This window comes from Pseudopipra pipra, chromosome 20 (assembly GCF_036250125.1).
Source record: "Pseudopipra pipra isolate bDixPip1 chromosome 20, bDixPip1.hap1, whole genome shotgun sequence".
NCBI lineage: Eukaryota > Metazoa > Chordata > Aves > Passeriformes > Pipridae > Pseudopipra > Pseudopipra pipra.
In genome coordinates, this window is record NC_087568.1 from 4013365 (window position 1) to 4040058 (window position 26694).

Here is a 26694-nt window from a genome sequence, read left to right on the forward strand (position 1 = left end):
CCAGTAGTGCCACCCCTTGCCCCCATTAACAGAGACCACTGAAACTTAGCTGGGGTTTATTGTCTTTATGTACAAAGCAATCCAGTACATCTTCAGCCCAGCTTAGTAGCCAGCTCTTTAGCCTTTGCTTTTTCCAGCTTAGCAATGCGAGCCACCGATTTTGGACCCAGGACATTCCCGCCCCAGTGACGACGGATCTGCAAAGAAGGGAGGACAGGTTAGAGGCCTCATGCAATCAAACTCACACAATTCCACTCCTTTCTTCAAAAGGGGAAGAGCTCCCTCAACTACAAAGTCCTACACGTTTCAAGCACTGAACTATATTTCAGGACAGCAAAGAGAAAGAAGAGCTTAAGATTTTTAAGAGCTGAAGATTTTTCCCCATGATGGGTGTTGGGTTCAGCCATCAAGTAACTCCTGGACTTGGGGGATGGAGTTCAGCCAAGCAGAACTTTCCTACAATCCTTGCCCTGGGATAGCACTGTTTACTTCTAACTTGGTGACAGCATTCACATTTTACCCCATCCTTGGGTAAAGAACCTGGGTACACCATAAGCAACTCTAGGTGTAACACACCCAACAGACTATAAGCTGGTGTCACTATGTCTGAAAAAATCTGAGTATCTCTGGGAAGCTTTGGGGAATTTTAACAGAATAAAATCCAAGACAATGTCAGCAGCACAGAGGATCTTACCTCATCATATCTGTCATTGTAGTTGGTCTTGACAGCCTCCACCAGCTTGGCAAGGGCTCCCTTATCCTCCCTGTTGGTGACAGTTTTAATTTTTTTAGAGCCTTAATTTAACATTTTCCATAAATATTTAGCCACAGGATTTGAGAACTTCTAATGGCAAACCCAGTTTTTCAGGTTAATCATAAGCATCACTTGCAAGGGTTAACACTCCAACCATCAATACTTTAGAATCTCCACTGCTCAGATTAAGGCTAACAGTTCCACACACATATTTTAGAGTAATGATCCATTTTGGTAACCCAAAATAACCTGTAGCTTCAGGATCCAGCTGACACATTTTTATTAGACATTAAAAAGGTGTTATTTCATTTTAGAGAGACCCAAGTTTGCTACTACTTACGGGTTAACCTGGGTGAAGGCAACCGAAGTACAAGTCTTCCTGTGGACCAGTCGGCCCAGCCTGGCTTTGCCCTTGATGATGCAGTAGGGCACTCCCATCTTGCGGCACAGGGCTGGCAGGAACACCACCAGCTGAGAAGGAAAGGGAATTGTGCTGTGTAATGGAGGGAGAACATCTTTTCACCCTTGGCATCAGCCTGGGCTGTGGCCAACTGCTCAGTGTTAAAAAGCTCGTTTTGCTCTTCACTGCTGGTTCAGGTGAAGAAATTCAAAACATCATTGCAAGGGCCCAGCCTCACTGTCACACCAACTACAAATATGCATAAGCATCCCAGTTATGGTAAATGTGTATTTTTATGCATTCTCCTTCATGCAGTATTTGTCCTAAAATGCATTTTCACCTCAAGACCACTTCTGACCCCACCTTAAGTTCCACAGGTAGCCATGCTCACCTCAATGGGGTCCACATCGTGGGCAATAACTACAAGCTGAGCTTTCTTGTTCTCCACCAGAGTTGTGACACTGTTAATACCTGAAAAACAAGTTATAGATAAGCTTTGATTCTGCTCAGTCTATTTTCAGAGCTTTCATAAAAGCCTCACACAACCAGCTCAGGTTCCATAATGCAGCCTCATTATGGAAGTCATGAAAACTTTCCACATCAGCAGCACAAAGACATTTCATGGACAATTTGCTAAAGCTCAGGGTTAAAAAGCTCGTCTTTTTTGCTCTTCACTTTGAGCTCAGGTGAAGAAATTCATACATCATTGCAATAGCTTGTCCAAGCCTGTTTATCAGTTTTCTGTCTAACCAAGCACCACACTCCTTGTTTGCCATCAGCCAAGTCCAGGCACACAGTCACCTGCTCGGAGGACAGGTGGCCTCTTAGTTGGAGCATCTCCCTTTCCTGCAGCCTTCTGCTCAGCACGTGCCAGGAGCCTCTGCTTCTTCTCTTGCTTATTTTCTGGCCTGTATTTGTGTGCCAGCTTCAGGAGCTGTGTGGCTGCAAGAGGACATCTACTCGTTAGTTGCACAACCTGAGAATCTAAGCATCACTTTTTAAAACACTGAAGTGCATCAGCGATCTTGGTGGTTTGTCATCACGTGTGTTTAGGCAGCAAAAAGTGATCATCATTTGCACAGTCCAAGAGAAGAGCACCTTCAGAGCCCCTATTTACCTCTAAGTGCACCTCTGATGGCTGTGAGAGCTCCTTCACTGTCTGGATGAGGAAATGCCTGTGGAGCCCCACAGCAGTTATGGTTAGGGGTGATGCACTGTCTACTTTAAAGCAAGAAACTTGTTTGGCAACATCTATGAGAAGGGAGTTACTCTACACAGATCCATGTTTTCTTGCATAGACACTGTCACCTGGAAAAGACTTTTACTCATTCAAAGAAGATCCTGAAGTTCCTTCTTCCTTCATTTCAATGCCAGGCTGCAGGATAGTGGTTTTCCTCCTACAAGTTTCTCAATGTGTTTACATAATTAGAAGAACCCTGGGAGATTCAAGCTGGAAGAATGGACTCTGATGGAAACACAGTTAAGATAACGCTGGGTTTGGGTCAGTAAGCTGCAGCTTACCCTTTTCAGGGTACACAGCAGCAATCAAGGCTGCAGGCAGCAAATTCACACATCAACTCTCTATCACTGTTAGAGCCTCCCTAAACAGACATGCTCCAGATTTCAGTTTCTCTCCCCTTCCCTGAGGCACATCCCATTTAAACCCAGGGATGTGGGGCACATCCTTACCTGTCTGGCGGTCCAGGGCCTGGGTGAACTGGTTAATGGCAGGAGGCACCTTGAGGCGTTTGTAGAGGATGGATCTCTGGCGCTGCAGCCGAATGTACCGGGGCCATTTCACAAACCGAGTGAGGTCCCGCTTTGGCTGGATGTCCTGTCCTAAAAAACACAGCCCTCAGCTCAGAGCCGCCCCAAACACACAGCAGCAATAGCAGGGGGCAGCACAGGGGCATCAGTGATCTTGGTGGTGATGTGTCAGCACAGCCACTCAGATAGCAAATATTCTTTCACATCATCTGCACCCCGTACAAAAGTGGCACTGCACAGGGATGAATTATTTGCCACAAACACAGGCAAAAGGACAAGATTTACCCCAAAAGGAGCATATAATGTATCCATTAGGACAAGCAATAAGGGAAGTCGGGCAAATTGTCCAACACCACTTTCACATGAAGGACAGCAGCAAACTCCAAGCAGCAAGGTAACTGCCTCCATCACCCTCTCCACTCTACAGCATTGATTTGTTTACAATTTAGACATCTGTCCGTAAAACACAGTGGAGCAAACATCCCAAATATCCCAATTACTCACCAATGCCAAAGTTCTTGGGCCTCTTCTCAAAGAGGGGATTGACGACTTTCTTGGCCTCCTGCTTCTTGACTACAGCAGGGGCCGGGGCCACCTTCTTGCCCTTGGCCTTCTTTCCTTTCGGCTGCAAACAAGAAACACACACTGCCTTCTACTGCCTCCAACACTTTTACGCATAATAGAGGTACCCTCCCACCCTGGAAACGCGTTTATTTTCCCAGGTAGAAAATAAATGCCACCCTCCCAGAGCAAGGAGAAGAGCCAGAAGAGCTCCCTGCTCTTCCAGAGAGCGCAAATCTTCCGCTTTGCCTTTACAAGGTTTACAAACCTCCCGGAGCGCGACAACGACCAAACGCGCGTGTCAATGGCCTCGCTCGGCCCGGTGCTCCCCGACAGCAGCCGAGACACCCCCACAGAGGTGACGGTCCGACCACTGGGACCCGGCCCACACCGGGGACCCGCCGCGGCCCGGCCGCGCTGCCGGAGGCGGGACAGGCCCACACCCGGCCTTCCGCGGCCACCGCGAATCGGGCACGGAAGGCCCCTCCACCGCCTGCCATGGCTGCCCAGCGCCCGCGCGGCGCTGCCCGCGGTGCCGCGGCCACTCGAGGGCGGCGGATGGCGGCGGATGGAGGCGGATGGCCCCGGCCCGCCCCGGCCGCCGCCATCACTCACCATCTTGGGCGGAGGGAGAGAGGGGCGGCGCGGGGCATGCCGGGAGATATCGGCGGGGCGCCGCGGGAGGTCTCGCGAGAGGCGGGCGGGGCGGGGCCGAAAGTGCGGCCATGGCGCAGCCCCGGGTGCTGCCCCAGAGCAAGGAGACCCTGCTGCAGTCCTACAACAAGCGCCTCAAGGACGATGTCAAGTCCATCATGGACAACTTCACCGAGATCATCAAGACGGCCAAGGTGGGCACCCCCTGGCTCCTGAGGGAAGAAGGATGGGGCTGGGTTCTGAGGGGGGGGGAGCTGTGAGGGGAGAGCAAAGCCCGTGAGGGGACATAGACTCAGAGAATCATATTACGGGGTTGGAAGGGACTTTAAAGGTCATCCAGTCCCACCCCCTGCCATGGGCAGAGACACCTCTCACTCTCCCAGGTTGCTCCAAGCCCCGTCCAACCTGGCCTTGGACACTCCCAGGGATGGGGCAGCCACAGCTTCTCTGGGCAACCTGTGCCAGGGCCTCACTACCCTCATAGGGAAGAATCTCTTCCCAATATCTAACCTAAATTCCCCTTTTTTCAATTTGTATCCATTATTCCTTGTCCTGTCACTACAGTTCCTGACAAAGAGTCTCTCTCTGGCTTCCTTGTAGCCCCTTCAGATACTTGAAAGGGGCTGTGAGGTCTCCATGCAACCCTTCTCTTCTCCAGGCTGACCAGCCTCAACTTTCCCAGCCTGTCTCCATAGGGGAGGTGCTCCAGTCCTGTTTCTCCTGGTTCCTCCAAGAGGGAAGAGGGTCCCTTCCCCAGGGCAGACAGCAGTCAGCCCTCCCTGGCTGCTCCTGACCATCCTGTGATGTTCCTGAACGGGGGAGAACTGCAGAAGCAAGACGGGAGGACAGCAAGATGATACATGGGTGCTGTAAAGTCCAGAGGTGCCCCAGCAGTTCCAGATGTGAATTGAACTGAAATTCATCTATAGATGTGAATTTCACATACACATATATTTTTCACATATACATTTCACCTATATATGAAATTCACACATATTCACATATATTCCCATATATGATGCCTTATAACATAGTAATCATCTGGATGGATTTTAAATGTGTAAAGGTGGATATGTGTACTTTTTATTCCTTTAGATTGAGGACGAAACTCAAGTCTCTCGAGCAACCCAGGGTGAGCAAGATAACTATGAGATGCACGTCAGAGCTGCAAACATTGTGAGTAGCACTGAGCTGTTCAGCTCTGTGGGCAGCACATCCTTCAGGTGCTGTTGGGTTCACTGGTGGATCTTAATATCTCCCACAAGAACTGCTGCTGGGGCAGTAACTGGTATTTGGGGTGGCTGGGGAAGGCTGGGTGGCTTGTCAGCTACAGGCTTCTGTGAGAATCCCTATGTAATGTGGGAGTTTTTACTTCATCCTGCTGAAGGAGCAGCTTGGGAGATCTTGTGTTGGAGGTGGAGCAAAGCCCTGTTTTGATCTGTGGGTTTTTTCCCTGCCACGAGGTCCGAGCTGGCGAGTCCCTGATGAAACTTGTGTCTGACCTGAAGCAGTTCTTGATCCTCAACGACTTCCCCTCTGTGAACGAAGCCATCAACCAGCGCAACCAGCAGCTGAGGAGTTTGCAGGAGGAGTGTGACAAGAAGCTGATTGCCCTGAGGGATGAGATCTCCATTGACCTGTACGAGCTAGAAGAAGAATATTACTCTTCCAGGTACAAATAGGGCAGTGGACTCTGCCTTACAACTCCAGCCCTTTTGGGGTAGTTAGTGCAGACAAGCAAGTAGAGTATAGGTGTGGAGAATGTTCCCCCCCAAAAATTTTTACTCCCTGTTTTAATTAGGTCAAATTCTTTTTCTGCAACTAAAGCAACTGACTTTTCCTTGTAGATACCCTACAAGGTATAAATATCCCAGTGAAGGAGATACTCACAGCATCCTAGGTCTGACAGATAATTTTCTTAGGCTTCTGTTGGAATTATTAGGAAAGGAGATGAATTTCCTTTGGGGAAATCCCTCTGAAGGAGCCTCTGGCTCTCTCCCTACAGAGACCAGCTTGTTGAGCTGGGTCCTGATATTAGATTGCACCACACCTCAGTGGTGAGTCCTTTCACAAGTGACCTGGTCACATGTTGTGCCTTCCCCCTCATAGTCCACTGTCCCCAGCTGCCTCCAGTCCTGCTGGGGTGAACATTTGAAAGGAGCAAAAAAAAACTTGCTCAGTCTCATGGAATCATGAAGTATTGTGATAGGATTTTCCTAAGGAATAATGACTTATTACTGATTTGTTTGTAGGATTTTTAATATTTTTTAAAGCCTGTTACTTAGGAAAGACAGACTTCAGAGAATTCAGACACTTTATTTTTTATTTTTTTTGGTATGCACTCCAGCACTTCTAGTTGATGATGCAGGAAATGAAAGCAGGAGGAAAAAAATGCAAACCTGGTTATTTTGGCTGCACTGTCCAAGCTAAGTGAAGTCAGTGCAATAATGCTAAGACTTTTAAACAGAAACTTAACTTTTAAAAATCTTATTTAAAATTTTAATGACCAGATTTTCTATGTTTGCCTTTTCCTTTTTTTCCTAAAAATGCTGAATGCCTATAACCCAGTTAAGTCAACTAACCCCCTAATTGGTCAATATCTTTGAAAGTAAGGCCATTTTTTATGAATAATATATATATATATTTCAAGAATAAGCAGATATTAATATGACATAGCTTAGAGGCAAAAGTTTAGATTTGTTTTTCAAACTTCTTTCAGTTTTTTGAGGGGGATTGTCAAAGCAATCCTAGAAACATCTCAGAAATGAAGAGACATGGTCACAAACCCACCACTTGTCCAGGTGCTGATAGATCCATGACATGGGCTGCACACACACAGCAGTGAGCTGTGTCCAGAAGGATGTGGGGTGGGGTGATAGTGCCCCACACGTGCCAGATGTGCTCCCTCAGCCTGTCCCCAGGCTGCCACTGCTGTGTGTCAGCCACTTTTGGACTGAGGGGTTCTGACCGTGCTGGCACGGTCTGTTCACCTGCCTGGCACCAGGTGCCAAGTGAAGCAACCTTTCCTGGCAGAACTAACAGGGAAGCACAAGTGTTGATGTACATCAGATGGATTTGTCTGTGTGCTTGCTCTTATTGGTCACGAGGTGAGGAAACCTGGCAACTCTGCAGAGCTGTGATCTGACACCTGTTGCCACGTGGCACTTGGTCATTTGCTTTTAGCACTTCCTCCCTTCCTGTGCTCTTTCCTGTCTTTTTCTGCACCAAAGAGACTGTGTCTGTGTAAACACAGAAACAGTGATTTAATTCAAAATCCTTTTATAATTAGGGTACTGCAATACTTTTAATGAAACTGATTGTTTAATGATGGCAAAAAGGGTTTCTGTTATGTCACAGTCGTGTTTCAGTGGCTGTAAATGGAACAGTCAGTTTGCCTCTAAAGGGGAATTCCATCCTGGGACCCCTGGGGTGCATCTCAGTTTTAGGGTCAGGTGTTTGCCAGGCCTTTTATGTGCACGTGGGTGTTTTTGGTGAGGCCCAAAAGCAGGTCCTTGAAAATAAAACCCAGGAGATTGTTCTGAAGGAATCTTTGCTTTCCTGCCCTGTGTCCAAGTAGCTTCCTAGAGCTGTCCCTCTGCACACAGAGTGGTAGGTGCCTCAGGGGAGTAGTGAAGATCCTTCCAGGCACTGAGGAACCCTCCCAGGACAGGGAGCAGGCTGGCCAGTGCTCTGGGGCCTGTGCAGAGCTGCTCACTGACCCTGACTTTTGAGGAGTGTTACCTGAGAGGTGGAGCTTAGACTTTTAGAACTGTTCTAGCTGGGCCAGCAGGAGAAACAGTTTTGCTTCTGGCACACCTAAGATTTTGTTAGTAACTCCCCTGCCATGATGTGCTGGATGCCGTGGCCAGGATCTCCTTGGAAATCAAGGCCTGAGGTCTATGACAGAACAGGAGTTGTAGTTCTGGTTCAGTCCTGAAGGTCTTTGTTAACTGAACTCAGCTTCACTGTGTGTTTAGGGCTGATCTTCCAAGGGATTTTGCAGAGGTCCCAGATATAAAACCTGTATCCACTCCCTTCTCACTTCTGCAAAGCCAGCTGGGTGATGCTGCCAGAAAAAAGCTCAGCTTGCAACTAGTGCTTTGTGTGCTTGTTCCTCAAAGTGGTAACTCCAGGTCCAGCTTGCCTTCTCTCATCCTAACCCCCAAACCTGCATTTGTGTTCCATTGCTCCCTCCTCAGAGATCACAGGAGCTGTCTCGAGTGTGGGGTTAGATCTCACGTTTCATGTTTGTGCAATTTGAACTGTCTCATATTCTACACTTAAAATATTTCCCTAAGCATCAGTCCATACATTACAAATGTAAATAAAGCTGCAACAACAAAATCACTTGACCCATTGGGTTTGTTTTTCTCTGAATGCAAGCTGCTTTCTGCTCCAGCACTCACTTTGTCTTGGGTGTCTCTTCTGTGTGCAGCTCCTTCTTCTCTGTGGGATTCGTGTTGATTTTGTTCCAGTTTTATTCCATGTTTCTTTTTAGTTTTGGCCCTTCCACGTTGTGTTTTCCTCAGAGCACAGGCAAGAATTAACCAGTTTAAAAACACTACATTCCCACACTGCTGGTTCATCCAGCTCCATATCCTACAATGTTGGAATCCAGCTAGCTGCTTTTAGAAGCACTGTTAGCTCAGGCTCTTTGGGAAAAGGCAGGAGCTGTCACTACTTTATAATCAGGCTGAGAAGCTTCAATAGAAGACCCAAACTGTGGAGCACTTTTTTGAAAGGGCAAGGGTGCAAATAGGTTTCTTCTTTATCTAGACAGGGACAGGCCCCAAAACCATTGTAGCTTTTTTGCTGAACTGAAATACAGAGCAGGATTGATACTTTTTTTCCTCACATAGGTTGTGATCTAATTCTGAGTAAAATAATTCTGCGTGAGGTCCATGTCTCACTCATATCAGTAGCAGAACTCCTGTATTTGGGGGTGCCAGGACATTTTCCAGGGACTTGAAGTGTCTGGATGAGAATTGAGCCTCTGTTTCAGTTTGTAGCACCAGTTCTATGTCTGAAATTGCTCCAGTCCCCACCAGGCCCATGAGGTTCAGGACCAGCCCTTCAGGGGTGCCTTAGGGAAGGCCGGTGTCACGCGGCTTGTGATGAATTCGTGAACACAGACCTTACATCCAGCATTTTTTTTTTGCCATTTTCTTAATGCTTTGCTTCTGTCTTGCTCCCCCCACCCTTCCTGTCCCTCCCCTCCTCTGTCACCGCACCTGCTCTCTCCTCACTGGGGTTGTTTGTTCTGGAAAGCTACAGTCTGTGTGACAGCAATGATCTCCCGCTCTGCGAAGCCTACTGGAGACAAGACTTTGCCACGCTGTCCCCCGAGAGCCTCTCGATGCCTCTGGCAGCTGCCACAGCAGAGCCGAGCGTTGCTCCCTCCCAGAGTTCGACCCCGTCGCATCCTCACGTGAACGGGCACGGGGCGGGCCCCGCCGAGCATTCCTGAAGAGGATCCGAGCGTGCTCCTCCCACCGGCCCCGCGCTGCTGGAAGTCTTCCACCTGCTGTACTACTGAGCGTCTCCTGCTGTCGGGAGAAGGCACTGGAGCTGTGCTGGCAGGTTTCTGCCCTCGGGATGGCTGCAGTGCTTCCTCCCCACCAGGACATTGCCATGAGTGTTCCTCTCCCTTAAGAGATAGAGATAAATAGACACAAAGCAGATTGTTCTAACAAACTAGAGTCAGGTTTGCTTTTACGTGATAGTTACGTGTAGAGTTCTTTAGAAGTCCAGTTTGTTTCCATGTGAATCTCAGTAAGTACATGCTGGAGTGTTGGGAGTTGAATAACTTGAGCCAAATGTGGGGGCAGTGAGTGTTTTGGGGTTTTTACTCTGCCTCCCTAAGTTATTGACATTCTGGCTGCTTTAAAGCTCTCTCAGGATGGCATCTGACAACCTCTGGTCTAATTTAAAGAGTCTTATAGTATTTTTTACGTAACAGTCTTCACTGTCAAAGTGCTTCACAAACTTGAATTCTTGATTTGGGAGGAGGATCTCAGGAGACCTTTGTGGAAGAGCAGTGTTCCCCCTGTGAAGAGGAACTGGGGCCAGACTGAGGGATCTATGATGCCACTTGCTCAAAGCCACAAATAGAAGCAGCTTTAGTCGATTCCTTCTTCAGTGTTTACACAGGAATTTCTGCTAACACAGTCTAAGCTAACATGAAGCTACTGTTTATGTTGGCTTTTAGTTTTGCCTGATAAAAAGATCCTGAGATGACTGGGGTGGTGGGAGCCGTGAGGAATACTCGGTTACTCTCAGTTTCCTTCCAAAGAAACGTTTGGTGCTTGTTCTGCAGCTGTTCAGCAGCTCAGGACATCATCTGCCCTTCCCCTTTGTGGTGGCTCGAGCTGTGCAGCTGAAAGGGGGATGTCACTGCACTGGAACACGATCCCCACAGCTCAGTGTCCCGGGCACTGCAGAGCCACCGCTGCATTCCAACAACCTGCTGATCTTCCCCGGCGTTCTGCTGTAATGTCTCCTTTCCTAGGATGTGAATTTTGCTATAATTTTTTGGTTTCTTTTTCTTCCATTCCATTTATTTTTGTAATTAGGTGATTTAATAAAACTTGGCTGTTTTGTATAGTTTTTAAGGCGTGTGTTTTCAGCCACGAGGCTTTGTGGAAGTGTGACAACGTGAGCGTGCACATGGAATGGGACGAGCGTTCCCCCACGGGCTGGGAAGAAAACCCTGCTCCGTGCAGGCGTTCCCGTTTGGGGGCTACAGAAACCATCACTAAACCCGACCGTGCTCTGGGGACCTCAGCCCGTGCACTTGTGTGTCCTCCAACCCAAGTAAGGGTTTGGGAGCTCCACATCTGAGGTTAGGGGCGAAGCGCAGGCAGCCTGCGGGAGCTCCGGGGTGATGCTGGAAGGACGAGGCCCGAATCCAGGAGAGGCCCAAGCACCCCCGGTGTGGCGGAGGGACCCCCAGGCTCCGCGGACCCCTCGGTCCTGGTGGTGCCCGGCGGTGCCCGCGGCAATTCCAGCAGAAGCAGCTCCAGCCCCGGCCGCTGCCGCCGCTCCCAGCGCGCCCGGCGCTGCCGTCACTTCCCGGCCGGCGCGCTTCCCTCCATCACTTCCTGCGGGCATCCACGAGGAGGGGACAGCGCCTCTGGGACCCGGCAACGAGCTGGCAGGGCCACCCCGCGGCCACAATGGCCAGCCTGGCCGCCCAGGACTCCTACTTGCAGGGCTTGGCCAGGAGGGTCAGCGCGCAGCACCCCCCGGAGTCGCGGAAGAGGAAATTTGGTAATGGAGCTGTAACCCTTCGGCTTCTGCCCTCTCCGGCAGCTTTGTGGGAGTCTGGGCGCGACAGCTTAATGTCCACGGGGTGCTTGGCCCCCGGGCAGTGGCGTTGTGCCGTTTTGTAAGAATAAAACAATCTCTGCTGAAACTCGTTGTGCACGTTGCACTGGGAGCTCTGGAAATCGGCGGTCTCCATTCGTTGTGGTGATGGATGTGGGAGAGCTGGGCTTATACTGAAGTGTGCAAGCATGTTTGGTCTATTTAAATAAATCCTAAAATGTGTGATTTTTGAACATTACGATATGCCATTGCAATGCTGAAACTTTAATCTTCAGTAATAGTTGAATGTTATGAGTGAGAAAGTAGCATTGTCCTGTTTTGTGTAATTTGTTTTTGCCTTCTAGTGCCTAAGCCAGGCCAGCCCGAGGATGCTGGCAGACAGCCCAAGAAACAGAAGAGAAAGAAACTGAGGAAGCAAGCTGAGAAGAAGAATGCACCTTCAGTCAAACAAGTGGTTTCTAACACCAGTAAATCCACTCCAGGACAGAAAGCAGTGCCTCAAACCAGCAAATCCTCTCCACAGGGTGTTACACAGAATAGGAATGAGAGTTTGGCCACAGGTAAGAATTCCAGCATTGCCATGGTCTGTTTAAAGTGACCTGGGCTGAGGTGGCTGCTTTTCAGTTGCTTCACACATGTCTAGTTTGGAAAGCCTTGAAGAAATTCAGCTGAATTGAGAACATCTTAACTTATTCCATGTGCCCTGAAAGCTTTTGCCTATGGACACAAATTTGTGCCATCACCACTGGGTGGCTCTCTAGAAACGGTGTTTAAACTGAAATGCAGACCTTTTTAATGTATTTGTGTAACTTTGGGAATTATGCATGGATACAATCCCTGTCCTGCCAGGTCAGTTTTCTATTATGACTCTGAAAAGCCAGATCACAGAGAAAAGATGTCCTGAGTGTCTCTGTTTCCACAAGCTTGGTACTTGCCAGGCAGCCCCAGGGCATGCCAGGCCACTTACTGGCAGTGTTGAATGATAATATGGATGGAAAAGGGAGAATTCTAAAGAAACCAATGAAATAGAAACTCTTGGTTTGTTCAGATTTTCCGTTCCATTCACAGCATCTCAAGAGTTCCCGGAGCTTTTCCCACAGCCGTAGAAAGTGCTTCTGTTTAGCTGCTGCTGTCTTTTAAGTAGTTTTATTTTCTTCCTCTCATTTTCAGGGAGTAAAAGTGAACTGAGTTCCCCTTCTGTTTCTGCAATCAATCTCTTGCGTCAGAGACTGCACGAGAAGATTAAAAAAGCTTCTGGACAAGTATGAGAACTTTTAATATGTGTTTCTGCACTATAAATTCTCCTCAGCCTCCCAGGGGATGTGGGGAGAGGATCTCACAAGGCTCAGGGTTGGAGCTGTTTCTGTCTCCTAAGGAATTGCCAGTAGGTATTGCTGGGAGACCTCTCCGTGTTCTGTGGAAAAAACACGAGAAGAGGTGGGGCCAGGCTTGGGGGAGAACATGCCTCTGGTGATTTTCAGGAAAAAGCAAAGCACTGAAGGGGAACAGCTACAGGCTGTTGGGAGAGAGTGAAGGGTTTGAAATGCCTGTGCTGTGTTTAGTGTCTCTAACAGCTGAGCTCCTTGTCACAGTTGGTGTGCTTCTTAGGGGAAGTTTGAAATCAGGACAGCCCACTTTTATCCCTTTAGGGCTCATTCATGTCCATTCTTCTTCTTAGGATAATGCCAAAGAATTAACCCCTGCAGTCCTGGAGAAGAGGCAGCGAAGGAAATATGAGAGAGAGAGAAAGAAGCGCCGAAGAAAGGAGTTGAAGATGAAGGCAAAAATGGAGAAGAAAGAAACTAAGGAGGTACCAGTAGAGCCAGAAAACAAAAAGGAGGAGAGCAGAGCTGAGATTGTCTTTAACAGAGTTGAAGTCCATGAAGAAAACGAGCTGAACAAGATCCAGAAGAAGAAGGAGAAGAGGAAAGCAGTGAAAGGCAATATCACTCCTCTGACGGGCAGGAACTACAAGCAGCTACTGAGCAGGCTGGAGACGAGGAAGAATAAGCTGGAGGAACTCAAGGATAAGGATGAGAAGAAAGCTCAAGAGCTGGAGACCAAGATAAAATGGACAAATGCTCTCTATAAGGCGGAAGGTGTGAAGATCCGTGACAACGAGGAGCGGCTGAAGGAAGCTCTGAAGCGCAAGGAGAAGCGCAAAGCCCAGCGCAAAAGGCAGTGGGAGCAGCGGACAATAAGGGTGGTGGAAAAGATGCAGCAGCGGCAGGACAAGCGGCAGAAGAACATCCAGAAGAAGAAGAAGGAGAGGATGGAGAAGAAGAAAGCCAGGGCCAGGAAGAAAGGCCGGGTTCTGCCAGAGGACTTGAAAAAAGCTGGGTTAATGTGAGAGGGAGGCAGCTGGTCCTGGCAGCCCAGATTCCAGGGCGGACTGTCCCTCTTGTCTGCCACTGTCCTGGGGGAGGCAGTGCCTGGGGACATCAGGCTGTGGGGCAGGCACTGCCACGGCTTCCCAGCTTCATCACAGGGAAAAAAAAAACATGTGTGTTTGTTAATAAAGTTTTCTATCCCAAGGAAACACCTTCTGGCTGGTTAATAATAAGAATTATTATTACTTTCCCAAAGAGGAAATGCTGGTTGCTGTCACTCCTGATGTGCTGCAGGGTGTGTCCCTCATGCCGTGGGTGCCACCAAGGGAACCCCTGGGATCGATGGCTTTCAGAGGGGGCAAAAATAAAGGAAAAGGAGTGCATGGAGCAAACAAGATGCTTGTGGTTTGAATGGATTAGGAGCTGCCTTGAGGTCTTCATGTTTGGGTGAAATACCTTTTTAGCAGCTTTGTAATCATTCATTTCATACTTGGGACCTCTAAGAAATTCCAGCAAGAGCCCGAGTGCAATCTGAGTTTGAGATGCAGGCTTTGTTCTCAAGAGAAGGCAGTTCTTTCCTTTTGGGAGCTAACGAAAGGGAGAGGAAGATCTTGCATCTTTAGCAAAATTTAAATATTGCTGATAGTTTGATTTCAGAAGCCTTTAAAAGGAACACAGAGAATTGTTCATATAGTTCTATTGTCAAAGGCAGAAAATAAGTAGCCTCTGCACAATCTTCTGACACAAGGGAGCAGCAGCTGGATTTAGGTAAAGTAAAACTATTTCATCACTATCAACTTTATGCAGAAATACAGGTGTAAACTTGAGCAGCTGTTTGCCCAGGTCAAGGGAAAAAGTACAGCTCAGCTGCTGCAATTCAGCGTGGGGGAGAGTGGTGGGGACAGTCCAGAAGATAAAGCCACTGCTCTGAGAGGAGTCAAAATTGCAGGTGTCCTCCTGATCCTGGCTGGTGTAACCTGAAGTTTGTTCTAAGGTCAGTGATGTTACAGACTGAGCCCAATAGAATTTTCTCTTAGTAGCATTGAAATAAGCTATTTTTTTGCCTTATCAATAAAGCTCTGACGAATGTGCTGGGAGTGAAATGCAGGCTGGGCAGTGCTTCCCAGCTGGATCCCTGCCAGAGTACAGTTAACTCCTGGTGGTGCACCTGTAATATGAGACTCTGAAAAGTGAGAAAACCAAGCAGTGGATTTGTGCCGAGGTCTGTGTTCAAGCCTCAGGTGTGACTGAACACACCCGTGTCACGGGAGCCAAAGGCAGCTCGTTTAATACCAAAGTCCAGCAAGGAAACCTCTTCCTCGGCAAAGATGGAGCCCTTCCCGTGGATATCTTCTCTTTCTCCATGTTCTGGACGACTCTGCACTCACAGCTCGCCACTTCAGTTCTAGGAATCTGAAATACAGGTTTGGAAATCTGAAATAGTCGATCTGCAAAGAACATTTTGCACGGAGTGGTCTACAAGTGAGGTATTTATCTGCAGTCCAGAATGCTTTCCAAGGCAGGGCTTGAAGATAAAGTAGTGCTTTGTTCCGGGAGGTCAAGTAAGTTCATTTGGGAGCAACAGAGCTACTTTCAACCATATCCATTTTAAAAGAACTCTCTGAACAAATTTGAGGAACCTGAGTAACTATTAAAAATGCTTTAGCTGTGTTTTGTTTTTAATTGGAGATTCTGTTATCAGCTGCAACCACATCCATTTCATTTTTGTTTGCATTCATGGTGAACTCTGGGGCTGTAAATCAGTTGAGGTAAATGTCAGCGAGATGGTTTTAGATGCAGGAAGATGTTCCAGTCTCATCTGGCTCCAGCATTTTTGCAGGTTTGTAACACAGAAACTGAAGCAAAGGGAGAATACATCAGCTCTGCTCCTAAAGATGCAATAACTCAAAATACATGGGTTACTTGTCCTCATATAGGAGTGTATGAACTGTGACAGCATTTCAGTTTTGTGGGGCAATCCAGCTTTGCTTAATACTGGTGAGGGCTCAGAAAGAGAATTTGGGCTGTTTTGGCACCAGATTTCAGGAGAATGGGCTGGTTAAAGAGAGTCCAGTCAGAACTGACAGATCCTGGATCTTGCAGTTAGGAGACTACAAAGAAAGACTGAAGGAGCTCACAGAGCAGAAGAGGGAAGGAAACATCAGAGCCTTCAGGTATGGGAAGGGGAGTCTGCAGGTGTGTGATCACTGCCATAAACAGGCACAGACCTAAACTGCAGTGAGTGAGATCCTGGTTGGAATTTGGAAGCCTGCTGCTGAGAAGGGCAGGACAGCACCAGCACCTGCCCTGTGTCTGACCAGCTCTCAAAGAATGGTTGAAAAACAACTGTTTGAAGCTGGTGAAACCATGGAATAACAGCTAGAAGGGGAAGGCTGTTTGCACATCCTTCTACTTCTGTGGATCTGCAGCATTTTTGGGCAAGAATCCAAAACTGCTCAGCAGGAATCCATGAAGACTTTAACTGGTGGAAGGCCTTAAGATATTTAATTAATTAATTAATTATTATTTTTAATAGGATTTTGTGATGCTTCTTGGCAAAAGCTAATTAGATTGCCTGACAGGAGAGTGAGGAAGAAGCACCAGAGAGGATTTCTGTACAGCATAGTAAAGCAAATTAAAGAACTTCTGCCATTTTTCTTTTTACAAACAGAGAAATTATAGCAGGAAAATCACCTCTGCCTTTTCAGATCCACTGGCACTGGTTTATGCCTTACCAAGGGCCAGGACAGTAATGATTTCTGTGGTTACTTCAGCATCCTCCAAGAAGCACCATGTACCACTTACTCCCACTGACATAAATGCTACTGACTCTATAAATAGAAGCCTGACAAACAGCTTTTTTCTTTTTTTTTTTTTTTCCACATCCCCCCCCCAGGTTCCAATCACAAAGGAAAGTGTTTTCCTTAACTGGAGCCTGCTTTTGGTCCTTCCAGCCAGCCTGGAAAGCTCCACAGGATGCTGTGAATGGGTGCCAAGCCTTATCCTCAGCTCCCTATTTCTGTCCCCTCTGAAGGTAATAATGAATGTAATGGCAATTAATGTGCTTGTAACAAGCCCCTTTGGAGGACCCCTGCAAAGGCTTTGTGTGTTTGTCACACATGGTTCACACTGTGGGCACCTTTGCTTCCCTGTGAACAGAAAAGGGATTGATTTGAGCTTTTAAGGTAAGACAGCTGAGCCTGGGGAAGTTAATTTTTATGGCTGTTAGAAAGGAAATAATTTCTTTGACTTGCAGAGAAATATTACCCAACATACGTTAGGATTGTGTAATGTTTATTTGCTGGTATCACACCTCAATTTACCTTTCTTACTCCTTTGCAGGGAGTGTCTCTGGCAGCTATTTTCTGTGGAAGGTGGGGTTTATCAGCTCAGGTGATAACTGTATTAGCTCTCTGATGGGACTGGAATGGGTGAGTTGATTAACATTGCAAAGGGAGTGTGCTTCAGCTGAAAAAATGGAATCTACAGAAATTGTAATCAAATCAAAAAGGCCCCTCATGCACTACACCTGGGGTTAGAGAGGTTTCTCAGACAGTTCACAGGTGCTGCCTCAGTGACTAAATGTCCTGGTTCTTACAGTCTGGCTCCTTCTGTGCTCCTGATTTCAGAAAGACTGAAACAGAAAGTGCTTGAAAAGCTTCATCCTCCTCTGAGAACATAATTGATTCCTCTCAGATACGTACAGCCAACTCTCCTTGCTTTTCTATCTTTGCAGATTGAAAATGGTGGAAGCCAGAAGCTGCCCTTCCTTCTACTCTTTCCTGATTTCCAGGAAAGTGGTGGGATCTCTTGTCTGTCTGGTGGTTGTTACTGCAGTTATCTGGTAAGCATTTGCTGGCCAGCTTGGGCATATTTAAACCCCCCTGTCTATATGCTGTGGTAAAACACACGGGAGCAGAAAAACACAGGCTGTGCATCTTGTGGGAAGTCCCTGTTAGAGCTGTAAGAAAGAACAGCAATTTGTATAATAGATGAAGGAGCACTGCTAGGGAGAGAAGGCTCCAAGGGAGAGAGCAAAAAGAGCAATTGTGTCTCAATCGGGATGGTACTGACACACAAACAAATGCTTAGGTACAGAATATTCCAGTTACATTTCAGTTCAGGCCTTAACAGAGGTGATTATCTGCCTCTTCAAACAGTCCAAACTCATTCCAGTGTCACCAGGGACAGCTTTGTAGCTGTCAAACATTGCAGCTTTCAAACACTGGGGATTTTGTAACTTTGAGTATTCTGATGACTGTGACTTATGGATTCTCTCGAGCAAACTCAAACATTGTTTGAAGGGAATCTGAGATCAGGCATTTCTATGAATTATTAAATTATTGATTATTAAATTATTACTCATGATCCCATATTTCTGATGTTTCAATTTGCTGCATTTTCACCTTGTGTGTAGTTGCATTTACGCCTTAACAGCAGCATATTATGTTAAAATTTAAACACACCAGATCCTACACTATTAATTAAAGTAGATATGGAGCTGGCTAAAGCTACCTTTCAAAATCTGTGCCAGAGCCCCAGATCATCTTGGAAAATCCTAGGAAGATTTCCTTCAACATTACCTCTTAAAATGTTTCTCTGCTCTCCCAGGATTACAGCTGGGAGTGGAAAAGTGCACTACCTTCCCTACTACCTTCCTTGCCCTGAAATCTTGTAAGTACCCTGGTTTGTGTGCACTGAGTAACACAGATCACAGGAGCTGTTCCTCACTGACAGCACACGCAGTGATTAACAAGTCCCTTGTTCCTTTTTTTATGAATCTATAATGAGTCACTGTCTTAGAACAGAAAGGTAACAATGCAGCCTGTGCTGTTTGGACCTGCCTGCCCCACAGGACAGCTCTGGATTTGCACAGCCTGAGTGAGGCTTTGTTTGTGGTGGGTTACAGAGACCAGGACTAACAGGTTAATGTCCCTTACCAAGACCTACTGTTCTTGTAAAAACAAAACCATGCAAATAGAAAAGATGATGTTTTACAGAGGCATTCCTGGTTATTTCAAGCCACAATAAACCATTGTGTCCAGTCAGATGCTTATTTCTCTCGATGCTGTTGGCAGTGTGATGTATTTTGGGTAGTTCAGCCCTCCAGGTGACCAAGAACAGCTATGCAGGAAGTGGAGCACACACATGACCAGCACTGACAGTCCCCAACATGCCTGTGCTTCCCTGGATTTTGAGCCCTAAACCCTGATTTACCCACAGGCTCGGATTGCTGCCAGTATCTCTCTGCCCCTGTTGTGTTTGTGTTCTGTTCCAAAACTGTCACTTGTCTGGCAGCCCTGGAAGGTGTGTACAGGTGATGCCTAACCCTGCAGTGTGCACAGCAGCTGGAGCTGCACTTGGACAGCTGCTGTGCAGCAGCAGGTCCTGAAGCTGGTTTATATTTTAGGAAAGCATAACAAGCCCTTTCTTTTTCCACCCCATCATGCAGCTCCATAAAACTCCAATATACAGAAGAGAAGCTAATCCAGCTTTTCCCCCAGTAAGTACTGGCTTTTTATCTCCCGACCTTTAAACTGCTGTTCCTCTCTTCCAGGCATATTCATGTATTATTCAGTGGATATTTCTTCCTTTTTACAGATTATTTTATCAGCAGCCAAGAGTGCTGGCGCCAAAGTAAGTTTCTTTGTTTGAACTTTATTTCTTCTGACTTTGGTTTGGGCACTGTGCAGCACTCACAGTTCCAAAGTCCTGGGACAAGCTGAAAAGGACCTTGTTCCATGAGAATCCAAACCATATGGGTGTGTGCTGCTGTAATGTTGAGTTCAGTCACTTGTTAACACACTTCCTGTTAAATCCCAATTAATACCTTAGCACACACACACAGTCTGTGTGGTTGCTGCCAGGAACTCTTTTTTTTGAGGTGGGAGATCTGTAATAGCTGTAAGACAGAAGTACCTTCTGGAACTGTGAAACCAGCTGTGGGAGAGCTTTGAACCCATTTCAGGGCAAAATCAAGCAGGTGCTTTTTATGACCTTCAGCAGTGGTTTCAGCTTTAACAAGTTTCTATGAGTTGCAGTCAAATCAGTGAGTTTAAGCAGACAGAGAAGGTTTGGGGCAGCAGCTCTAAGAAGTGGCTTAGACAAACTCTCTCTGCAGCTCGGGTAGTTACAGCCTCCTTTGGGCTCACTCTTATCTCGAACAGTTCACCTTCAGCAGCCACATTCTTTTGTATGTTAACAAACACACCCTGTTGGTACATACATATATATTTTTTTTTCCCCCTTGATGTTTCAACAGGATATGCTTGGGCTGAATATTTATCCCTTCCATATTGGAATAAATTTATGTGATAAATCAGCTAGTATGTACTGGACTAAATGAGGAGAGAATCTTGTAGCTTTTAGTGCTCTGTGCCTTCTGGAGGCTATTCAGCACTGAGAGGAGGGATACCATGGCCATGAGTCACTGGGAAATCCAGGGCAGCCCTTAAAATTTAAAAAGCTCTGCTTAGAGAAGTGAACATGCAGTTTTCCTTCTCTCTCTTCCCCCCCCCCCCCCCCATTCCAAAAAAAGATAATTAACCCATAAGGAGAACAGTTTAGTTATTACGTTTTCTCCAACCCAAATTCTTCTTCCTGTATAATTTAATCTTTTAATCACAGTCATTGCTACAGGAAGGAGTCAAATTGTTATTCTAGTACCCTCTCAGACTGAAAGAATGAGATCTGGGTTGGGAGATCTAATTAGATCTGCTGCCTGAGCCAGCAAGCTGCTCCCCACAGCTCCCTTGGTTTGGTTCTGGTGCTGTTATTGCTTTGGGAGTGTGTCAGATGGGAGACTGGCAGCCTCCACGTGTGGCCACGTGCCTTGGGTGACAAATTTCATTAGCAGAAGGGCTACAGCTCATGGTCTGGGGCGAATGGCAGCAGGCTGGGGTAAATTGCTCGTCATAATGACATCTCGTTTTAAAATCAAAAAGGTGAGAACAAAACACTGAAAGCAAAGCAGTGAGTTGAAACAGCCTTGCATTGCTGTAATAGGGCATAATCAGACTCTGCTGCATGTGTATTCAGTATTTCCACGACCCTCACAGGAGATTAAGGATTCTTTCTAACTCTGTTACACATTTGAATGCTGGCTCACATGCAGAATTCTAAATTATATATGAATGTGCTGAAGCTATATATAAATACTGGAAGAATAAACTGTCATGCTGCAAGCTGTGTTTTAATCACACAGCAATGGGGTATATTTTTATAGTAATTTTCATATTATTTCATATTATTACTTGTGTTTTAATCTGCACGTAGCAATCTGCATCAGACTGACAGCAAGTGTGCACAGCTTCTCATTCTGTGAGTTCAGTGGTCATTAAACTCTCCTCAGCAGAAAAGTCCTGTGAGCTTAAATGAGATTTCAGTAGATCCTCGGGTTTTTACCAATCTCTTAAAGTGCTTAATTTTATCCCAGGAACTGAAATGTCCATGCTCAGTAACCTCAAATGGGAGTGCAGAGAAAAAAAATCTGAAGGTAATACCCTCCATAACGAGTCAATGCTGATACAAACACTCTTCTAGCTGCCTTTTCAGTGTTTCAGTCCCATTTACCGGCCTCGAAACCAAACAGAACAGTTCCATCTCACTAACATTCCCTTTCTCTTCCTTCAGGCGCCAGGATGTGCTGACAGTCACACCATGGCTGGCCCCCATCGTCTGGGAAGGAACCTTCGATCCTGAGATCCTGGACAGTGCCTACAGGCCACTGAACCTCAGCATAGGGGTGACAGCCTTTGCCATTGGAAAGTAAGGGAAGCACTCAGTGGGCACAGGGCTTGGGGTGATGCACTTCACTGGGGAAAGATCAGTTTGGCTTTTCTTGTCCTCAGCAAAGCTGAAATCTGTCCTAATCTGTCGTAGACCTCTGTGCCCGTGTAGTGTGTCCATAATCACACAAGCCCACAAGATGACAGCAACTTAAAGTACCCAAAAGTTGGTATTTTTTAAGAACTAGCAGGTGTCTTGGGAGTTAGAGCTGCAAATTGGGGGTTGCTTGGTCAGAGTGGGGATAATTCACATATTCCTTGTTCTCCACTATACTTTACCTACTGCATGTGTACTGTGTGGATCCCTGCAGTGATAGTCAGCCAACACTCTTCACTAAAGTACCCTTCATAATCCCCCTTGGAATCACAGAGTGGTTTGGGTTGGAAGGGACATTAAAGCGCATCTTGTTCCACTCCTTGCCATGGGCAGGGACACCTTCCACTATCCCAGGTTGCTCCAAGCCTCGTCCAACCTGGCCTTAAACACTTCCAGGGATGGGGCAGCCACAGCTTCTCTGGGCAACCTGTGCCAGGGCCTCCCCACCCTCACAGGGAAGGATTTCTCCCTGATACCTAATGTAAACCTGCCCTCTGTCAGTTTGAAGCCATTCCCCCTTGTCCTATCACTGCATGCCCTTGTAAAAAGTCCCTCTCCAAACAAAGTCCCTCCTTGTCTCTGCTGTGCTCTTCATGTGGTGCCTGCACAGGTACACGAGGTTTGTGAGGCGCTTCGTGCAGTCGGCAGAGGAGCACTTCATGAAAGGCTACCGGGTGAACTACTACATCTTCACTGACAGCCCCGAGGCAATGCCCAGTGTCCAGCTGCAGCCTGGACGAAGGTTTGTCCTTGTCCCCATCAAGAAGTACTCCAGCTGGCAGGAGATCTCCATGCGCAGGATGGAGGCCATAAACAAGCACATAGCAGAGGTGAGCCACAGGGAGGTGGAGTATCTCTTCTGCCTGGACATCGACATGGTGTTCCACAACCCCTGGGGGCCCGAGACCCTGGGGGACACAGTGGCAGCCATACACCCTGGGTACTTCAGTGTCCCTCGGAACCAGTTCCCCTACGAGAGGAGGAGCTCCTCAGCAGCCTACATCCCTGCTGGGCAGGGGGACTTCTACTACGGAGGAGCCGTGTTTGGAGGGCTGGTCAAGAAGGTCTTTGAGTTCACCAAGACTTGCCACATGACCATCCTGACGGACAAAGCCAACGGGATCATGGCAGCCTGGCAGGAAGAAAGTCACCTCAACAGGCACTTCCTCTCCCACAAACCCTCCAAGGTGCTTTCTCCGGAGTATATATGGGATGACAGGAAGCCAAAGCCCCCTGAAATTCGCCTCATACGTTTTTCCACGGTGGATAAGAACTACAAGGAGATAAGAGATTGACCACCTGATCCCTGCAGAGGTGTCCTCCCCACAGTCAAACCCATGGAAATGAACTCACACAGAACATGCTCCACCATGAGTTTTTGTTCCCGGTATGGACAAACTGAGAAAGGAACGTGTGGACAGTTTCTCTGGAGAGAACAGGAGTCTAAATGCATTTCAGAAGCAGCAGCCAAAGTGTAGATGAGACTGAAAAGGTTTCTAGGTTCCTAATCTTTGTAAATACAAGCATCCTGCTTAAGGCTGCAGCACTCAAAAAGGCATCCAAAAGGCCAGTTTTCCAAAGCAAGGATGCAGATGCCTTTGCCTGAGTGTTTTCCTGAGGCCCAGCAGAAACTTAACAAGGTCAAAATGGTATTTGACATGCCAGTGGAGAAAATCTAGAGTTTTGGTAAAGACTTTTTCACTTAAAAAGAAAAAGAATTTTGCAGGGCAATAAATTTTCATGCATTGTGATTTAAACTAATGCCTTTTGTCAGAATCAGGAGGAAACTTGCACTCGAAGCACGTTATCCCTGACTTATGTGCAGCAGGATTTCTTGGACCTTCTCAGCAGAGAACTGGTGCCAGCCACTGCCAGTAAGAGCCTGGTCTGACAGGACAAATAGTGTGAACTCACATAGCAGTTATCTTCCAAATTCCAATCTGTGCTTTGGAGACCCAAGTTTAGACAGAACTGGCACAGCTCAGACCCAGACTGAACTTCTTTGGGTTTATTTCAATCACAGATGTGCTCTGAACCTTTTCCCTGGGTCACATGTCTCTGTGGATCATGTAATCTTTTCCAACACAGAAAATCTGGTTCTGAGAGACGTTCCTGTTCCCATCCTTTGCTTCAGCCCTTTCCAACTCCTCTAAGCTCTGTGAAATAAATTGGCGAGAAGCCGCCGGAGCTGACAGCAGGAGCTGATGCCTTTCCAGCAAACAGGGTGACTTCATTTCACGATGCAATGCTCTGGTGAAGCTGGGAGTTCAGCCTGGAGCTGGAAGCGGGCTGGGGTTAACATTTTCCCTCTTTGGATGTGGCGAACCCTCTTTGGATGAACCAGGCGTTGTGCAGCCTTCAAAGCCTGACAGCTCAGCCGGGTGAACACGGGGGGAGCAGCCACTGTGGCTGTCAGCTGGGGTCACAGCACGGGGGTGCGTGTGCCACCTCCCCTGTCACAGCAGGGCTGCCACAAACATCATCTCCCTTACGGCCCCGGGCGCTGCTACCAAAGGGCTGCGCGTCAGAGCCCTGCTCGTTTAGCGAGAGCAGGGAGAGGGGCCGCGGGGAGCTGCGGAGAGTGGCAGGGAGAGGAGGAGCAGGGGTGAAAGGGTGAAGCTGCCTGTTTCTAAGGGAACGGTCTAGGAAAAAAAAAAAAGAAAGAAAAGGGAAAAAGGCTCATTTGGCAGAGAGAGGAAAAACGGGGAAGAGGTGCCTGACTGTTCCTGCTTCTCCTCACATGAGAAAATTGCTGTATGGCAGCGAATCAAGTATTCAAAGCTTTAGGGCCCCACCACTGATTGCAGATGACTTAACGAGCCATTTCAGTCCTGTGTGAGCAGGCTGGAAATGGCACTTGCCACTGTCATTGTAGGCATTTCATCTTCCAGAAGACTAATTAGAAAAGCTTTCACGGTAGCCATAATATAGATAAGGTGCACAGAATACCTCCAGCCCAGAAGCCCCCGTGGCAGCTGGGTCTGTTAATTTGTGCTTTATCCAGCAGAGGGTCTTTTCTATTATATTTTCTCCAGACTGTTCTCAGTGATGTGGTGCAGGAGGAAGACACCCCTTTACGTAACTAAATCAGATCTGAATCCCCTGAGAAGATGTCTCTTTGGTAACCAGGCACCTCATCTAAGCCAAAAGGGTGACAAAAGGTCCATATCCGAATATTTCCAAAAAGATATATTCCCAGCAAACCCAGGATTAATACTGTTTCATATTTCTAGAACAGTTAGTGCCTGAAGGCCATGCTGAAACTGGGTTCTCATTGTGCCAGTTGTTACATATATGCATATGGATTCTTTACAAGCCAGAAGGAACTGTCTAGTCTGCTCTGCACAGGACAAGGCAGATAATTTTATCTCCTGGTGTCAGTACCAGGACGTGGCTGGGCTGGGCTAGATCTCTTAGAAATGCATTCAGATCCAAGAAAAACATGAAGTTATATAGCAGCCACAAATCCATAGATCAGCTGTGCCAGTGGCCAATTCCCCTTATGCCTTTATTCTGCTTGAAATTATGCTGGTTTTGCAGCCATAGGGCTTCACTCTGCCACACTAAATTATTGAACTCCTGTGCAGATACTCATAAATCCACCATGAGGGGAAGTTCTCCAGCACAGACTGGGTGATAGAAGGTGGTCTGTATTTCTGGGGTACCTGTTTGGAAAAACTTGTGTGAAAGGCTTGGTCCCAGCTCTGCATCTGAGCTGCCTTTTGGCTGAATCCTCGACCCTCTGATTGACACCATATTGGCCTGATTTGTGCTGTGCCAAACATGTTTATTTTCCTGGCAGCCCCGCAGCTTCTCCCCTGGGGAATATCTCGTGTTATGTGACACACTTCTGCTCGACAGGGCTGTGGTTTGAAGCAGTACCTAGAAACTCCCTGTGTCTCCAGGGAGCAGCAGAACATGTCTGCAGAAACACACCCCCCAGCGCCGTGGGGGGGCTGCTCCCTGAATCAGCTCCTGCCCTCCTCTAATTAACGAAAGCCTGGACTTGTGTTGTCATCTCCTGCTGATTAATCCCCTTCCCCCAACGTCAGCAGCAAGCTTTCCTTCTCCCACTTGGATTGTGCAGTCTGGGGCTTGTGAGCACTGTGGGAGCTTCACAAGGATCTGCTTTCTGATCTGCTTTCCCCACCAACACCCAGTGGGGGAACTGAGGCACAGGGCAGGGAACGCCTTCCAGACTGTCACTCCTGCATGGCAGGTCTTCCTCCATTCACCACGGGGGACAATGTTGTCTTATCTGTTCTTGTGCCAAAGGAATTTGGGCTTGGAAATAGAGAGAACTGCAGGAAAAGTGAATCACCACATGTAAATAAATCACCTGCCTGGGGATCTGATTGTGCTCTCAAGGTATTTCCCACTCAAGCCCTGTTTGCATTAACCAAGCCTCAGAGCAGTAGCTTGTTGCCTTCCCAAGGGCCCCTTGTTCCTTCCATCTCTTTCTGCTCAGCTGGAACAGACTCATCATTCATTGTCCATCTAATTTAAGAACCCATTTGACAGGCTGTTTCTCTCCTAGTCCCAGCTGGTGTCTTGTACAGTGCATCCACCCCCTGAGGGAAAACCTCTCTGGGGGGTGAGAAACAGAAACTTCCAGCACTGAATATGGGTCAAGGTGGGGCCACAATCCTCCATGAGAGGACTGTGATCCTCTCGTTCCCCCCACTGACAGGACAAGGATCATTTCCACTAAGCCAGACTGGGACCCTTTTTTGCTCCTATTTGGATTTCCCATAACCCTCCTATAGGTGATGTTCCCTGACATTATTGACCAGAAAGGTCATTTTGAACCACTTTGGTACCCTGCACTAGTTATGAAAGACCTGCCCTAGTCAAACCTTCTCTGGGTGAGATCTGGGGCACAGAAACAAGATGGTCTTTGAACAGACATGGACAAAGGAAGGATAAGAACATCAGTTATATATTCCATGCACAAAACCAGCTTGTGGAACAGCCACGTGCATCTGGCTGACTTAACACAGCTAAAGCAGCACGGTGGT

At 47.4% G+C, this 26694-nt stretch overlaps 4 protein-coding genes and 4 non-coding genes across 14 annotated transcripts; 3 read left to right on the forward strand and 5 right to left on the reverse strand.

Moving 5' to 3' along the window:
- Positions 1-39: 39 nt before the first annotated feature.
- On the reverse strand, positions 40-4181 carry RPL7A (ribosomal protein L7a). Its single transcript, XM_064676813.1, has 8 exons — positions 4098-4181; positions 3426-3546; positions 2844-2993; positions 1956-2096; positions 1546-1625; positions 1095-1225; positions 695-764; positions 40-197 (listed from the first exon to the last, which is right to left on the reverse strand). The coding sequence occupies exons 1-8, from the start codon at positions 4098-4100 to the stop codon at positions 93-95; spliced, it is 801 nt and encodes a 266-aa protein (XP_064532883.1). The 5' UTR covers positions 4101-4181; the 3' UTR covers positions 40-92.
- On the reverse strand, positions 1305-1378 carry LOC135425242 (small nucleolar RNA SNORD36). The gene has a single exon (XR_010435524.1). It is a non-coding gene; the product is annotated as a small nucleolar RNA SNORD36 (small nucleolar RNA).
- Positions 1790-1866, reverse strand: LOC135425248 (small nucleolar RNA SNORD36). Its single transcript, XR_010435530.1, has one exon. It is a non-coding gene; the product is annotated as a small nucleolar RNA SNORD36 (small nucleolar RNA).
- On the reverse strand, positions 2167-2233 carry LOC135425250 (small nucleolar RNA SNORD24). The gene has a single exon (XR_010435532.1). It is a non-coding gene; the product is annotated as a small nucleolar RNA SNORD24 (small nucleolar RNA).
- On the reverse strand, positions 3063-3135 carry LOC135425249 (small nucleolar RNA SNORD24). The gene has a single exon (XR_010435531.1). It is a non-coding gene; the product is annotated as a small nucleolar RNA SNORD24 (small nucleolar RNA).
- On the forward strand, positions 4167-10739 carry MED22 (mediator complex subunit 22). 2 transcript variants are annotated; one of them, XM_064676816.1, is made up of 4 exons: positions 4167-4330; positions 5232-5312; positions 5600-5808; positions 9411-10739. In XM_064676816.1, the coding sequence occupies exons 1-4, from the start codon at positions 4208-4210 to the stop codon at positions 9601-9603; spliced, it is 606 nt and encodes a 201-aa protein (XP_064532886.1). In that variant the 5' UTR covers positions 4167-4207; the 3' UTR covers positions 9604-10739. The 2 variants fall into 2 exon arrangements, with proteins under 2 accessions (XP_064532886.1, XP_064532884.1); XM_064676814.1 differs by having other exon boundaries at positions 4168-4330; positions 9405-10739.
- Positions 10740-11214: 475 nt separating this feature from the next.
- Positions 11215-14001, forward strand: SURF6 (surfeit 6). Its single transcript, XM_064676801.1, has 4 exons — positions 11215-11405; positions 11807-12022; positions 12633-12724; positions 13141-14001. Exons 1-4 carry the CDS (start codon positions 11312-11314, stop codon positions 13810-13812), a joined length of 1074 nt encoding a protein of 357 aa, XP_064532871.1. The 5' UTR covers positions 11215-11311; the 3' UTR covers positions 13813-14001.
- A 111-nt stretch (positions 14002-14112) lies between these two features.
- Positions 14113-26031, forward strand: GBGT1 (globoside alpha-1,3-N-acetylgalactosaminyltransferase 1 (FORS blood group)). 6 transcript variants are annotated; one of them, XM_064676803.1, is made up of 7 exons: positions 14113-15354; positions 17529-17636; positions 18404-18466; positions 19245-19295; positions 19394-19429; positions 21425-21559; positions 22287-26031. In XM_064676803.1, the coding sequence occupies exons 2-7, from the start codon at positions 17536-17538 to the stop codon at positions 22969-22971; spliced, it is 1071 nt and encodes a 356-aa protein (XP_064532873.1). In that variant the 5' UTR covers positions 14113-15354; positions 17529-17535; the 3' UTR covers positions 22972-26031. The 6 variants fall into 6 exon arrangements, with proteins under 6 accessions (XP_064532873.1, XP_064532872.1, XP_064532874.1 ...); XM_064676802.1 differs by having other exon boundaries at positions 14113-15279; XM_064676804.1 differs by having other exon boundaries at positions 14113-15216.
- Positions 26032-26694: the final 663 nt, after the last annotated feature.